Here is a 16,280-nt window from a genome sequence, read left to right on the forward strand (position 1 = left end):
AACGTGTAACGAGTCAGGGTAACGGTTACTCTGCTCTCCTCTGCGGCTTTGTGTCAGACTGCAGATTCGAAGCGAGCTGTTGTAAAACCTGGTAAACCTCTAAAGGCATTTGCATAGCCAGTATCGCTAGTATTTGAAAACTATGTTAATGTGTGAGCCAAAGAGCTCGGAAATTTAAGCGAATTTAAATGCAAGTTTTGCTGGGGAAAGCAATGTTTATACCCGCTATCGATGAGGTAGAAGGGTTTTATAAATTTGTATCCCCAGCAAATAAGTGAATATATGCCGATCCCATAAAGTGTAAATATAATATTATCAGATCGGGTCTTAGTTGACAATCTTTGGTTGACAATCTGGCATATTTTATCCACGATTTACCAAAAATAATATTGGGTGTATTTTAGTATTTGAGGCAGATCCCATAAAGTATATATATATATACTCGATCAATAGATCTGTCTGTATGACAGACTGGCTGCATTCGGATTTTAGTTAATTTGATTGACAATCTAAAAATTATTATCTTTGATATACCAAATATAGCATTCGGAATGTTTTAGTGTTTTTAAGTATTTAATTTAATATTAAAATATTTCAATTTTAAGAATAATACCGCATCGCATTGCTTTAAGTAAAAATGAGTAGCGTGTATTATAACTTTGTACCTCCAGCATATTTTGTCCTTGATATACCAAATATAGCATTCGGTTTATTTTAGAATTTTCCAGTATTTTAATGTATATTTGAAGAATAATACAGCATTGCTTTGCTTTTATTGAAAGTAGGTAGCGGATATCTCGCAGTCGAGTACACTCGAATGTAGCTATCCTACTTGTTTTTGCCTTGGGTTACATACACGACGGCAAACCGCAGACATTGAGCAGCGTCAGAGCAGCGCTGTCTCTATAAATCTCAACGGATGTGTCGTTAACTGCCGCCGGGGCTAACGCTTTTTCTTCCCTTTCCCTTTCCCCTCTTCCTCTTTGTGACAAGGACAAGGCACAGGGTTCCACAATAGACAAGCAACCAGACACACACACATACACACAGACATGGACATCTACATGCCCTCACACACACACATACACACACAAGCATCAGCTCAATTTGCACGCTTCGTTATTCAATTAGACACTTGGAAACAGATGGAAAACACATCCAACATAATTTTGATTGATAGCCCAATAATGATGGTGATTTATCATATTTGCATTTGCTAACACTTTTCACGCTTGCAAAACGCGCGCTGCACTTTAACATATTTTGCATTGTTTTGTTAATTGTTTGTTATTTGCAAAATATTGTTGTTGTTGTTGCTGTGCAGCAACAAATGACAATTAATTTGGCTTAAAAGTGGTACGAAGTACACTCCAAAAATATGGCATTGGTCAACTGGCATTTTGTAACGCTAATTGGTCTCACTTCTATGGCAGACACAGCGTCGCGTTGACAACAACTGACCACGTGGCCACGCCTGGGCCGCCTTGACGTATACGCAATGTTTGCTTTGTTCAGCTTTTCTTTATTTTTTGTACCGCACCCGGGCAAGTCTATAAAATCCGGCTTAAGCCGCATGCTACCTGTGATATGTATGAAATTTTTGCTGCCACTCAAACAACTACACACGATTGTGTGCAGTGGAAAATACAAAAAAAACAACCGGAAAGAAGAAAAGTGGGTCGCACGCATTTTGGTAAGGGAAACAGAACTGGGAGACGTTCAGCTGGTGCTTGTGGCTTTGCCTGGCGGCTTGTGCCGCTGGTAAACACTCAAATCCAATTAAATTTAATACGACTTACTTGCTTCTCTTCACTGCCCGACGACTGTCGTATGAGTTGCGCTCTTGTTTGGCATTTGCTTTGGCTGCTTTTCGTTGATTCTCTGATTCCCTGGTTTTTCATTCGCATTTTATTTGTTTTAATTTTTCAGCAAGCATTGTTTTTCCCCTTGTTGTTCTTGTTGTTGTTGTCGTGGTCTCGTTTTTTTTTTTAATGTTATTACTGCCGCAGTGGCAGCCGCTTTTGTTCGGGTTTACCTGCAATCCTCTGGCTTGGGCTTGGCTTAATTAAAGCTTAATTTCTCAAATAACATTTGCCGCTACAAATGAGTTCAAACAAGCTAATTGAGTTTTGTGTCGTGTGTGCACAGGAAAAGTGTGTGTGTGTGTGTTGACTGTTCAATAAATCCAAATGAAAAGCGTCCGCAATTAAAATGTATCTGTAGCTTGTGTGCAATGCTTAATTTATGCCGTGTGTTTGTGTTTGACTATTTGCAGACACTGTAACATGCTGCTGCTTAGATTTATGCAACGCCTGAAGTGCTGGAGTCTGCGAAAAATGTGTCATATGCAAAAGAGGCAAAACTGCAAGTAAGTGTGTTTCATTTTGTAGCTGCAAGCCAACAAACGATTGAATCCTTGCTACACAACTCATAAATTTCCCAAAGGAAGCTTGTTCGATTTAGAGAAACAAGTTTTGCTTACAAAAGCTTAACGATTAAAGTGGAGTCGGAGCTAGTTTTTTACTTGTAAAATCCTAAAGCATTTAGAAAAATACATTAGAAACGATTAGTTTAAATGAATTAGTATATTAGTAAATATTCCGAATATTAGTAGTAAATAAAAAACCACGAAATAAATAAAATCCATACTGGTGTATTGATAATCTATTATTGTATGAAAAAAATAAATGTCGAAAAATATATTCAATTATATTTAAAAATTGAACAGATAGCATATACGCAATGTTATCTTATAATGAAAATATCTACTTTCAAAATAAAAATAAAGAATACAATTTAAAAATAAAAAGAATCAGTTCTAAAAGATATATTATTATTTGCATAATAATTGTCCAATTAACATTTAAAAATAATATTTAATAGATAATAAAGATAAATAATTCAATTCAATATCAAATATAAACAGCGAAATATTGCATGATAAAGTTGTAAGAAACATTAATTAATTAAATAAATTGAAAATATGAATACATAGAAAATTTACTGAAATGTATCTCATTTGTTTAAAATTTGTCTAAGTGAATTGCCACATTATTCGATTTTAGTACTCTACTCTATTCTCTACTTTTCGCATCAATTAATAAATAAATTTGTACGAAAATCCAAATCCAAAGACGAGCTAACAATTAAGAAAATTGGCCACAGTCAGCTGCTTTTAATTAGCCATTCGAGTGGCCTCAACTGTTATGTTAGCTATGTGGCAACAAATACTTGCTCGTAATAGACGTAGATTGTAAATATTTGACACCCGCCGCACTCAACCCCATCGAAAGCCCGCCAAGGTGTTGCTATTGTTGTGGCCTTAAGCCAACAACAATACATAATACTCGACTCAATTTACAAGTTTGGCTGGCGCTGAGTTGGCGTCCCCCTGACTCAACCCCTTTGGCGAATGGTGGGCGAGAGAGTTCTTCAATTACTTTTTGCACGATTTGATTTTACATTTAACGATTTTTCGCACTTAATTAGAAGCCAGTGTCGATGTCAGCGGCAGATCTGCGCACTGCCAGCTCAGCCATGATTTGATTAAATGTGAAGATGAATTTTAATTAAAATCTTCGCCCAACTTCCCCGCCTCCCGCATTATGTTGTGGCCTTTGCTTTTTTGACACTCAACTTGCGACTGGTCTCCACTCTCCCCTGCTCCGCCTTCGAAAAAAGGGGTTTTGGCTCTTAATAGAGCAATAAAGCCGCAAGTTCATGGCAAGCCAAGGATAGCCGAGTCCTTTTATGTGGGCTTAGTCATTGTCGACATTTAATTTATGCAAAATGGAAATTAAAGAGCGATACCGCAAAACTTTTCCAAATGTTTTCCCTCGAATATTTATGCAAATGACGTGTCTAATGAATTTTTCGGAAACTACTTAGAAGTCATTTTGCCCATTCGCAGCTATCAATTTCAATTAAAGCCAAGAATGACTTAAAGCCAAACAACGCAGTTCTGAGTCAACGCCAAGTTCCCCTACTCCATCAAAATGTTTAGTAAATAATTTTGCATAATTCACAGCAAATTGCAAACAATGCCGCTTTATCTTTTGTCAATGGAAAAAGCACTGTAAACGGGGAACTTTTATCCAAAGTTTTCCAAATACCAAAAACCAAAAAGAAAATGCAAAAAAAAAAGTAGTACACAAAAAGCAGCAATACAGTCCAATGTCCACACACACTAACACACACACATGACAGTCACGTGTACTTCGCATTGCTGTGGGAACTATCTATGATGAACTAAAGGATACTCTTTAATGCCGCATAAGTTCTTTTCTATTCGCGTCGGAATAAATCAAGATAAATAAAAAGCAATGATTTAACCTAATTTAATTTCATATTTAAAACTTATTTATTTTTAAATTTATTATTTAAATTTAGATTATAAGCATAAGTTTATTTTGTTTCTTATTTTGTATATTAACTTAGTTTGTTTTCCTTTCTTTTTGTGTAGTATAATTTTAAGCTATCTTGTCAAAACTGTAATATATTTAGTTAATTGTTTGCTTTTGTTGTAAGCAACTTGTTCCTCTGAAATCTAATTTAACATTTTCTGGTCCTTACATTGTTGTCTTAATTTTCTACAATCTGCTTGAAAAAGTACAAATTTGCCTGAACTCATTTCATTCTATTATAGATAAAAGCATTCTGAAAAATAAATACATAGATTATTCTAAAATGAAAAATCCTTTTTATCTATTTACATTAAGAATGTCAAAAAATTCCCTATTTAAGTTTTGTGGTTTTTTTTTCTATTATGTAACAAGTTCATTCCAATTTTCTTTGCCATAATTTTAAACACCACAAATAGCAATTACAGGGTATCAAAAGTTTGCCGCACTGTGGCTTAGTTATGGGCCAGGGGGTGTGTTCGGCTAGAGAGGTCCATTGCCTGTCGCATCCAATGGGCCATTCAAAATTACGAGCCAACAGTTTCCGCAGTGTTTTTTGTCATTTCCATGCGCTCATTGTCAGTTTCAAGTAAGCAACTTTTTCTCTCTATTTCTCTTATTGTTGCTGCGCTGTCTGTGCAGTTTGTTGATGTGGTTGTTATTGTTGTTCTGGTTGTTGTTTTTTGTGCAGCAGCCGCCAAAAAGTTGTTGACCAAAACTGCCTACAAATGCAGACAAATATGGCCCAACGCATGAAATGCAATAAATTTTCAAATATATATTTTCACTGTGGTGCCCAAAATAGCAAAAAGACGTAAGCAAAAAAGTTTTATTTTGATTATTTTAACTACTCTTTTGAAGAATTGGGAATGTCAATTTTGTAGGCATTATGAAATTACGTATTTATTTTTTTTTTGTTTGTATTAAAACTTTATTTTCAATTTATATTTTTGTTGAATTGTTAAATAAATATTTTTCATCAAAGTATTGTAAGTTTCTGTTTAATTGCTCTTCTTTTTATCATTTTCTGATATAAATATGAAATTTAAAACTATATTCAAATCTGCCAATTAAAAAAGTGACTATTTATTTCCTATAGAATAATTATAATTCTTAAATTTAAAAGAAATATATACATTTAATGTTATTTTCGTTTCGTTTAAACAATTTTAGGTAACATATATATATATATATATACACATATTTTAAAACATATATTTTTTTTATCGTTGATTTACTATTCTTGTTTTAGGACAAGCGTCTAAACATACATATTAACTTTAAGCTCTTTCACCTATTCCGAAAACTGTCTCATGATTCTAGTTATGCTCTCATTATTACTATCTACTTTCTTTTGAGACTCTGTACTTTCGAATGAATAATTTAGAGAGAAAGAATTAGTGTTGATCGAAGAGTTAACTAAATCAGACACTTGTAAAACATAAAAACATTTCACAACGGATTTAAATTTCTATTCAACATACTTTAAAATACATATTAAAATTTCTCGAAAACCTTGTTCTACTGTGAAAAATTGAAGATTACAAACAATTCGGCTATACCCAGCTCTAGTTCTTCTTCACTTTTGTTGGCTGCGTACGCGTGTTCGGGCTTTCCATAGTTTTGAATGGCAGAGTTGCTTCTACTTTTTTTTACTTTTTGTCAGGGTGCAGTGCAAGTCAGCAAGTGAAATCGAGCAACTGATAAAGCTTCACTCTGCACACAATCAAAACTGAAACTGACTAAAGGCTAAAGACAGTATAAATCAAAACGGTTATGGCGCAAGCCGAGTGACAAATTTACGAGCGACTCAAATAAAAATTGGAAACGAGAATAGAAGAAGACTATCGCAGACACAGTCTGAGAGGCTCGTGATTCTTCAAAACATATTGTGCTGATCTAATCGGAATTGCGCAAATCGAAAATGACAATAAAGAATGTTTTCGATGTGTGCAGAAATACTATACTATAAATGATGAATGAAGATGTCACTATGAAATTTTTAATAAAAAATATGACTAACTTTAGAACCAAATTCCAATCCTATTTTTAATTTTATATTTTCTATAGAAGTTAAATGGAGTTGTCATGATGAAATTTTGCATACAAATATGACTAATCTTAAAACAAAAATTACAGTCCCATTTTTAATTTTATATAGTATACCATCAATGATTAATGAAGTTGTAATTATAAAATTACGAATACAAATAGCTAGCTTTAAAACAAAAATTTCAATCTTACTTTTACTTTTGAATTTATATTTTCACACATACTAAATGCCCTTCAAAAGTTTATATAGGGATGTTTCTCCTTATATTCTTCACGTTTCCAATTTGATGATGTCATTGTGGTATTTCCCTCTTAATCATCAGCACTTTGAATAGATGTCTGCTACTATATATAGATATAACACAGTCAATACTCGAGAAAGATAACTCCATTTATAAGTAAAAATAAAGTAAATTAGAATCCAAAAAATTAAGTTTCTATTTAAAAGAAATTTTCAAGAATAAAAATACCATTAAAGTAATAAGCAATTGATGGAAAATTAAAGTTATCTTCACAATCAAGTTCCATTTTCCGAATACCAACCGTAATACGTATCGAGCGTTTTAATTTGTAATGTCTCGAGTTGAATCTACGATCGAGTCACATAATAAATTTTGAGAGATTTTCCAAAGAATTAAATCAAAAACTTTGACATAACACAAACAAAACTGTTTGCAGTTGATAAGACTGATAAGATTTTTCTGATCACATTCTGTATCAATTCGAAAGCATTGCTGACATTACGCATACGTCAAGTGGTGCACACTCCAGCTGGTATATAAAGAAGCCCCGTGTGATTGTACAATTTAATAGACGCTCTGAGCCAGAACCCAACGGATCGAAGCGTTGTTATCACAAAATGTTGCTGAAATCGTGCTTGTTGCTGCTACTGTGCGGCGTCGTTGCGCTGTCTGCCACCAACTACGATGGGTGAGTAGAGAATAAATATAGCATTTGTCATCAGCTACTGAGTCAACTAATGTCCTCAATTTAGCTACAAGATCTACGATGTGAATGCACGTAACAACTTTGAGAAGCAGCTGATGTTGCGTCTGTCTCAAAATGAAGAATACGATTTCTTTGATCTGCCACGTGAGGCTGATGCTGCCACACGTATCATGGTGCAGCCCAAGGATCAGTCCAGCTTCGAGGATATGCTGAGCCATTTCAATTTGGATTATTCGATTGTCGATGAGAACTTTGGCGCCACTCTTGAGAAGGAGCAGCTGGAGAATCAGAGCCAACGTCTGATGACTGCACGTTCCACCTCGCGCAGCGTTGGCTTCACTGCCTTCCATCGTTTTGCCGAGATCAATGCCTATTTAGATGAGCTGGCCAAGGCCTATCCCAGCCGTGTGTCCGTCCAGACTGTGGGCAAGTCCTACGAGGGTCGCGATCTGAAGACCATCACCATCACCAACGGCGATGGCAAGACTGGCAAGAATGTCGTCTTCTTGGATGCTGGTATTCATGCTCGTGAATGGATCGCTCATGCTGGTGCTCTGTATGTCATCCACCAGCTGGCCGAGAACTTTGCTGCTAACGCTGATCTGTTGAAAAACTACGATTGGGTTATTTTGCCAGTGGTCAATCCCGATGGCTATGAATACACACACACCACAACTCGCTTGTGGCGCAAGACACGCAAGCCAGCCGGCACTTGCTCTGGCACCGATGCGAATCGCAACTTCGACTTCCACTGGGGTGAGGTTGGTGCCTCCTCTTCCTCCTGTGCCGATACCTTCAAGGGTGTCACTGCCTTCTCTGAGCCCGAAACGCAAATTGTGCGCGATTTGCTGCTCGACTTGACGGGCCGCGGCAAGTTCTATCTGACTCTGCACTCTTATGGCAATTATCTGCTCTATCCATGGGGCTGGACTTCGTGAGTAACCCAATCAAAGGCAAATGATTCAATACGTATACTTAATTTCGTATTCTTATTCACTTTGTTAGTGCTCTGCCCAGCGACTGGAAAATCATCGATGAGGTGGCTCAAGCAGGTGCTGATGCCATCAGAAGCTCGACTGGCACCAGATACTCTGTGGGCAGCTCCACGAATGTTTTGTACGCTGCCGCTGGCGGTAGTGATGATTATGCCTTTGGTGTTGCCGGTTTCCCCATCTCCATCACCATGGAATTGCCTGCTGGTGGCACTGGCTTCAATCCCACAACTGCTCAGATTCTGCCCTTCGTCACCGAGACCTGGACTGGTATTCGTGCCATGGCCCTGAAGGTCATTGACAAGTACTAAACAGAACTGTTTTGCAAATAAAATACAACATATTTTATACACATCGAAGCACACACTCGTCGTCTTGCATTCCACATTTCTGTTTCACTCGATAGCGATAAGTGTGTCCCATGGAGTTGTCTACTGAATGGTTGACATGACATACTTTGCTCTGATCCAATTGCGTTCAAATGCCTGCTGTGCAGTGTCTGCACTTCAAATTATCGCCAGCTATTTACTTCGCTTTTAAATGGGAAACAATGGCATTTTTTCAGGTTAAGCAGCTTATTTTATAATAGGGATGAGCGCATTGCAAATACTTTCGATACATTAAAAGCGCTGAGTCAGCTGATCTATAGTATATTTGTTCTATATATTCTTCAGTGTGAGCTAGCTTCCAGTAAATCAAAAGTTAAATTAATACTAAGGTAAGAGTTCATATTTAACAATTATTTTTATATTCCTTTTACTAGTTCTTCACATTTCTAATAAATAATTTTAAAAAAAAAATACCATACCATATCATTTATATTTCCTAAACACTTTGTTTCGACTGACTGCAATCAGAACTAAGTCTGGAATATTTTGTACTCTATGGTAGAACTGTATAAAACACATTTACAACATATTTTATACCATAGCCGCCGGTATATCTAACAGTTTTGCGGTATATAAGTTTGGTATAATTTAATAATAATACCGCACTGTTTTACTTTATTTAAAATTGATAGCGGGTATCTCACAATAATTCAGTACGACTTTTAATTATTTTTAATTATTTCATTTACTACAAAATAAATATAGTATGTTAATATTTAAAACGAATATAAGTTATAATACAGTACTCTCTTTTAATGGATATTTTTGTATGACCTTGCGAGCCATTGCCTCGATGCCCACCCAAGCCTCCTTAACTAATCTATCAATATCCGAAGCAGGTGGATCAAATTTGTTAGCACCACCTGGTGGTAGCTCCATGGTGAATGATATAGGAAATCCAGCATTGAAAGCATAATCATCACTAGCTCCAGCTATGGGATAAATCGAACTTCCGGAGCAGCCAACTTTATAACGCGTGCCAGTTGCCTCCATTATAGCATTAGCACCAGCGCGAGCAACTTCCTCAAGATCTCGCCAAGTCACAGGCAAAGCACTGTAGGAAATTTCATAAGAATTGAATATATTTTAATGTCAGTTGTTCACTTACTTTGTGTAGCCATATGGATAAAGTATATATTGGCCATAGGAATGCAATGTCAGATACATTTTGCCGCGACCCGCTAGACTCTGAATCAAGTCACGCATCACAATTGTTTCTGGCTCAGAGAATGCTTTCGGTCCGGGATATATGGTACTACAAGGATCCCAGTAAGCGCCAGTTTCATTCCAATGAAAATCAAAATTCCGATTGCCATCGGTGCCAATACAACTCTCGTTAATCGGCTGACGAGTCTTGCGCCAAAATCTGTTGTCCGCTGATAACTGAGTGAACTCATAGCCATCGGGATTAACCACAGGCAGAATGACCCAATCATAATCCTGCAGCAATTGAGCATGTTTCTGATAGTTATTCGACAGTTCACCAATGGCATAAAGTACAGCGGCATGAGCAATCCACTCACGAGCATGTATGCCTCCATCTATAAGGATAACATTTTTATTGGCACGTCCATCTCCATTGGTAATCCTTATTGTCTTCATCGTGCGACCCTCGTAACTCTTTCCTACAGTCTTAACAAAGACCCGACTTGGATACTGCTGAGCCAGATCCTCGATATACCGATTGATCTCATCAAAAGTGTAATATCTATCAGTGCCAGCATGTCCTTTATAAGGATATAGATTGCTAAGATTGCGATTCGTTTCAAAGGCATTACTTAAATCCAAGCCCACATCCTGATTGAGAACTCTATGTTCCCATTGATTATTCTCCAGCAAATACAAAAATTCAGCTTGAGCCTCTGGATGAACCATCACAATAGTTCCTCTGCCAGACAACAACACATATTGGGATTCATTCTTCACCATTCTATACAAATCTAAGGCTGAAGAATGAATCTTGGAAGTTAATTCATAGACTTTAAAGCTGCATAAAGTATAAAATCAGCAAAATTGTATAAACATAAATTATTGTTAATTGAATACTTACCCATCATAGATACATCCTTTGACTTTAGTTTGCGTTATGAACAGACTGCACATAGCGTACCACAATAATTTCATCTTGACTCGTTGACAACTTGTTTAAAACTACGGAACTACACATTTTCCAAGCGCATTTAAGTACAATCTTTATCAACAACAAAATGAAAGTGTTCAACGCAGTTAAGTTGAATTCTGCGCACATTTGCGAAGAATGTAGGAATTAGAATAACCAGCCAATGACACATATGTATAACAATCCAGTTTTCCAGAAGTTATAAAGAAAATAGTAGCTCGCAAGTATTCTATAAAATTACAGCTGTTGAAATTGTACAGTTGTTGTTTAATTTGTGATCAAAGTATCTAATGCACTCTATATTACATTATTTTAAAAGTTTAAAAAATGTAAAATAAAACCAGCTGTGTATTTACTTTGTATCAGTCAATCAATGTTCAGCAAGCAAGTTCATTTGTTATATTCAAATTAACATCTATGTAAAGCCTTCACGATAAATATTTCGGGGCCTTTATTTATCATCCTTAACTTACAATTACTTTTTTTTAAACAAACAAATATTTTGTTGTTCTCTTAGTCGAGTTAAAAGATTCTTTGAAGCATCTTATAGTCGAGCAAGCTCAATGAGGAAATTCTCACATATTTTAGTCAAGAGCTAGAAATCCAAAGATGGTTTCTTATATTCAGAATGTAGATGAAGCTTTAGCCAACGTTTGGGAACCCCTCCAATAAATCAAGAATATTCACATTTAGCTAAGTATTATTTAACAAATAAGAAAGCTACAGTCGAGTGTGCTCGACTGCGAGATACTCACTACCCATTTTTAATAATAGCAAAATAGTGCGATATTTACTTTAAAATATGTCAAATTAATATACCGCAAAAATACTAAAAATATACCAAGTGCTCTATTTGGTATAATGATAAAGTACTACATTCAAAATATAATATATAGTGTAAAATAAACTAAATTGTCAGCCAAATCAATTAAGACGCGTTCTGAGTAGGCGTTATTACCCATGCACTCCTTCAATTTTTATCCAATAGCAATCAAATTTTCAGGAATAATAAAAAATATACAAATTTATAGGTATGCGGCTATAAAACAAACAACATTTTTGCTCTTCGACTTTCACACATATTATTCAAGATAGAAACAAAAACTCTTGGGATTGTCTGAGAGTTTAGACCGTCTCAACATTGTAAATCATTTTATTTTCAAATAGTTCAAATTCTTCTAGCACCCGAACCGGCATTAAGGGGATATTTTTCGACAACTTTGCGGCCCATTGCCTCAATGCCGATCCAAGTCTCCTTAACCAATCTATCAATATCCGATGCAGGTGGATCAAATCCTGTGCCACCTGCTGGCAGTTCCATGGTGAATGATATGGGGAAACCGGCATTAAAAGCATAATCATCACTAGCGCCAGCTGCTGCATACAACAAAGCTGTGGAGCCACCTACAGCGTAAACTGTGCCAGTTGCCGCTTGGATGGCATCGGCACCAGCGCGTCCAACTTCATCAAGATCCGGCCAAGTGTCTGGCAATGCGCTACAATAAATAATTTGAATTTAAATAACATAATTCTTCTTCTACTTTATTTTGACTCACTCAACATAGCCCCAAGGATGGAGTAGATAGTTGCCATAGGAATGTATAGTGAGATACATTTTGCCACGGGCTGCCAGCTCGTGAATGAGATCACGGACCACAACTGCTTCGGGTTCGGAGAATGCCTTTGGTCCGGCATAGGTCTCTGCACAAGGATTTGAAGATGCGCCTGTTTCATTCCAATGGAAGTCAAAATTGCGATTGGGATCGGTGCCAATGCAAGTGTCGCTACTTGGTTGACGAGTCTTGCGCCAAAATCGAGTATCAGCCGAAAGATGAGTATAAACGTAACCATCGGCATTAACAACGGGCAGCACGACCCAATCGTAATCCAGCAACAGTTGAGCATACTCCTCGTAATTCTCAACCAGCTCACCAATGGCATAAACAACTGAAGCATGTGCAATCCATTCGCGAGCATGGAAACCGCCATCCATAAGAATAACATTTTTATTAGCACGTCCATCTCCATTTGTTATCCTTATTGTCTTCAGCCAACGACCTTCGTAACTCTTCCCCACAGTCTTGACGAAAACACGACTGGGATATTGCTGAGCCAGATCGTCGAGATACTGATTAATTTCATCATGAGTGTAAAATCTCTCAGTGCCCAAACGTCCCTGATAAGGAAACCAGTTGCGCAGATTGCGATTCATTTCGAACTCACGTCGCAGCGTTAAACCCACATCGCGATTTACGATCTTATAGTTCAGAGTGTGTTCATCCAACAGCTCCACGAATTCTGGTTGAGCATCTGGATGCACCATAACATGAGCACTAGCTCCATTGTTCGAGAAGAGCTCGTAGTATGATTCATTCTTCACCAACTCGGCCAAAATTAAGTCTGCAGAGCGACCCTTTGCAGACAGCTCGTAGACTTTAAATCTAGTTTATTAAAAATTGATAAATCAGTTCAATAAATTCAAGTGAAATACTCAAACACACTCACCCATCGTAGACACTTCCTTTGCCTTGAGATTGTGCTATGAGCAGACTGCACAGCGCGAACAAAAACAATCGCATCTTGACTCGTCGACAAGTGGCAAAGTACTGAGAGGTCTATAGAAATTCCCAAGCCTATGATTTCTAATCAAAATATGTTATCATCGGCGAAATAACGGCATGTTCAGCAACCCACTCCAATTAATCAATAAATTGCTTGTAAAATCATTTAAAAATCGTTGATAGTTGCAGAAAGTGACGTTTGAAAGAGTATTTTGGGCATTTACTAGGTGAAGTTTTATCAAAACTTTGTATAAGATAAATGATAAACAGTTATAATTATAATTAACAAGCAATACACTGATAATAATCTCTAGTTACCTGTTGTAAAATAATATAATACGAGGTGTGATAACAGAAAGGTTAGGAACTCTTAAAGTATGTGCTTAAGAGCATTATTTACACTGCACTGTCTAACAAATAAACAAAACAAGTAATAACATTTAAATTGATATTTTAGTTGAACTTGAATTGTTATATTTGCCAAATAATTAGTATCTATTCTATATATAAAGTATATTATTTTTTAATTTAATTAATCAATCAGTATTGTTTACACTGCACTGTTAAATTAATTGCAATAAAATATTTTTTTAGAAGAATTGATTGTTGAGTTCTCAAACAACTAGTCTCTATTCTAAATATAAATTTGTATTTTTTGTTTTAATTTGTCAACTGCAAACACCGTAATTCCAGCACTTCAAATATCCTTATATAATACTCCATTTTTAGATTGATGTGTTTTGTTTTTTTTAATGGGTGTGCTCATAAATAATTCTGTTCTGCATTGTATAATAGCGACCAATATGTTTATATACTAATGTTTAAAAATGTCTTGTCATAAATTCCATTGCATTTATCATTTTAGAAAACCCAATTCGCAATTTATAAATTTAGGTTTACTTTGTGCTGCTAAATATAAAATAATTTATGGAACATACAACTCATGTTTAACCAACAATAACACCTGCACATTTTAAGTTCTGTTAAACAGTACAAAATTTAATGGCAATAATTACTAATCTAACAATACCAATGCCTAAAAATCTAATGTCCGATAAGCGGCAACTATTTTCTCACCATAATTGAGTCCAATTAAAAGTTCTACAATTAATAACTTGGTCAACAAATCGTAACACAAATACCTAATCTGAGATAAAATATCACACTTGGCAATCTAATCTGTAATACTCTCTAACATGTTTACCGGTAAATCTTAAGAGAACAAAACTGCTAGGAGAAATACTTACAGCTCTTTAAAGAGACTTTTAATAAATGCAAAAGAAAATAATAGTATAAAATATATTTGAAAAGTCAGAGCCTGACTTAAGAGTAGTGTATTTATTAAACTAGCATTACACTGATTAACAGATTTTTAGAACAACTCAATGAGCTTTTCAGCCATGGCACGAACACCAATCCAGGTTTCGGTAACATACTCATTGATGCTGCTGGCTGGTGGATCGAATCCGGTAACGCCACCGCCACTGAGCTCCATGGTGATGGAGATATTGAAGCCAGCATAGAAGGCATAATCATCGCTAGCGCCAGCAGCAATGTAAAGAACATTGGTGGAGCTGCCGACGGTGTAAACGGTTCCAGTGGCTTCTTTGATGGCATCGCCACCAGCACTTGCCACAGCATCCAGTTGATCAACAGTGTCGGGCAAATCACTAAAAATACAGTATATTAATACACTAAAAAAAAATTAATTAATTTGCAATGCATTTCCTACCTTGTCCAGCCCCAAGGGTACAACAAGTAATTGCCATAGGAGTGCATGGTCAGATACATAATTCCACGATCGGCCAGCGAATGCATCAGATCTCGCACCACAATTGTCTCTGGCTCGGAGAAGGCTGAAGGTCCAGCGTATGTGTCCATGCAAGGATTGGATGAGGCGCCCTCCTCATTCCAATGGAAATCGAAATTACGATTGGGATCAGCGCCATAACAAGTCTGAGTAAGGAATCTGTAAGGCTGACGCGTTTTGCGGAAAATACGCGCATAAGTGCCAGTCTGAGTGTGCTCATAACCATCGGGATTAACCACAGGCAAAACAACCCAATCGTAGTCCTTCAGCAGATATTCGTTCTCAGCGAACTCCTCCACCAACTGTTCGATAATATAGAGCACAGCTGCCGGGGAGATCCATTCACGGGCATGGAAACCACCATCCAAGAAAACAACCTTCTTGTTAGCACGTCCATCGCCATTGGTGATCGTAATGGTCTTCATTTCACGACGCTCGTACGACCAACCGACAGTCTTGACCAGAACACGCGTTGGATATCTGGCAGCCAGATCATCGATGTAATTGTTGATCTCGCCGTGCGAGTAATAACGATCTGTGGCCAGACGTCCCTTGCCTGTGATTGGCAGCAGGCGACGTTGCATTTGACGCTGTGCAAACTCCTCAGCAATTGTGGCACCCAAATTGCCATTAAGCAGACGATAATTCAGCTGTTCAGCTGCGAGCAGAGCCTCAAAGCTCTCCAACTGCTGGGGACTTACAACCAGGCGAGCGGGATGACCCAAGGCACGACCCAAGCTGAAGAAGTCGTAACCCTCTTGGCTCAATCGCTGCAAGATTTCGCTTTGTGCAACAGTTGCAGGAGTGACCTCATAGATGCGATAGCTGCAAGTGAGACAAGTTGTAGCTCTATCGCATTTCTTTTAATCCTTTCGAGTACTTACCCCTCATAGTCCGCATCGGCAGCCACTAAGGCCAAGCCCAGCAGCAGCGTTAACCAGCCAAGACCTGACATTTCTAACGTATAGACACACGCGCCCTTAGTTCTAGCCACTTAAATAGCCAATTC

The 16,280-nt window shown here is 37.1% G+C and overlaps 3 protein-coding genes across 3 annotated transcripts; 1 reads left to right on the plus strand and 2 right to left on the minus strand.

The window, feature by feature from the left end:
* The first annotated feature begins 2,267 nt into the window (after positions 1-2,267).
* LOC132791185 (carboxypeptidase B1) lies at positions 2,268-8,751 on the plus strand. The gene is made up of 4 exons (XM_060800019.1): positions 2,268-2,368; positions 7,182-7,382; positions 7,447-8,334; positions 8,406-8,751. Exons 1-4 carry the CDS (start codon positions 2,286-2,288, stop codon positions 8,701-8,703), a joined length of 1,470 nt encoding a protein of 489 aa, XP_060656002.1. The 5' UTR covers positions 2,268-2,285; the 3' UTR covers positions 8,704-8,751.
* Positions 8,752-9,435: 684 nt separating this feature from the next.
* On the minus strand, positions 9,436-10,926 carry LOC132791187 (carboxypeptidase B1-like). Its single transcript, XM_060800020.1, has 3 exons — positions 10,832-10,926; positions 9,890-10,768; positions 9,436-9,835 (listed from the first exon to the last, which is right to left on the minus strand). Exons 1-3 carry the CDS (start codon positions 10,903-10,905, stop codon positions 9,514-9,516), a joined length of 1,275 nt encoding a protein of 424 aa, XP_060656003.1. The 5' UTR covers positions 10,906-10,926; the 3' UTR covers positions 9,436-9,513.
* A 1,081-nt stretch (positions 10,927-12,007) lies between these two features.
* On the minus strand, positions 12,008-16,260 carry LOC132788225 (uncharacterized). The gene is made up of 7 exons (XM_060795558.1): positions 16,156-16,260; positions 15,194-16,096; positions 14,841-15,131; positions 14,658-14,673; positions 13,406-13,515; positions 12,457-13,341; positions 12,008-12,396 (listed from the first exon to the last, which is right to left on the minus strand). Exons 1-7 carry the CDS (start codon positions 16,224-16,226, stop codon positions 12,069-12,071), a joined length of 2,604 nt encoding a protein of 867 aa, XP_060651541.1. The 5' UTR covers positions 16,227-16,260; the 3' UTR covers positions 12,008-12,068.
* Positions 16,261-16,280: the final 20 nt, after the last annotated feature.

Source organism: Drosophila nasuta, chromosome 3 (assembly GCF_023558535.2).
Source record: "Drosophila nasuta strain 15112-1781.00 chromosome 3, ASM2355853v1, whole genome shotgun sequence".
Classification (NCBI taxonomy): domain Eukaryota; kingdom Metazoa; phylum Arthropoda; class Insecta; order Diptera; family Drosophilidae; genus Drosophila; species Drosophila nasuta.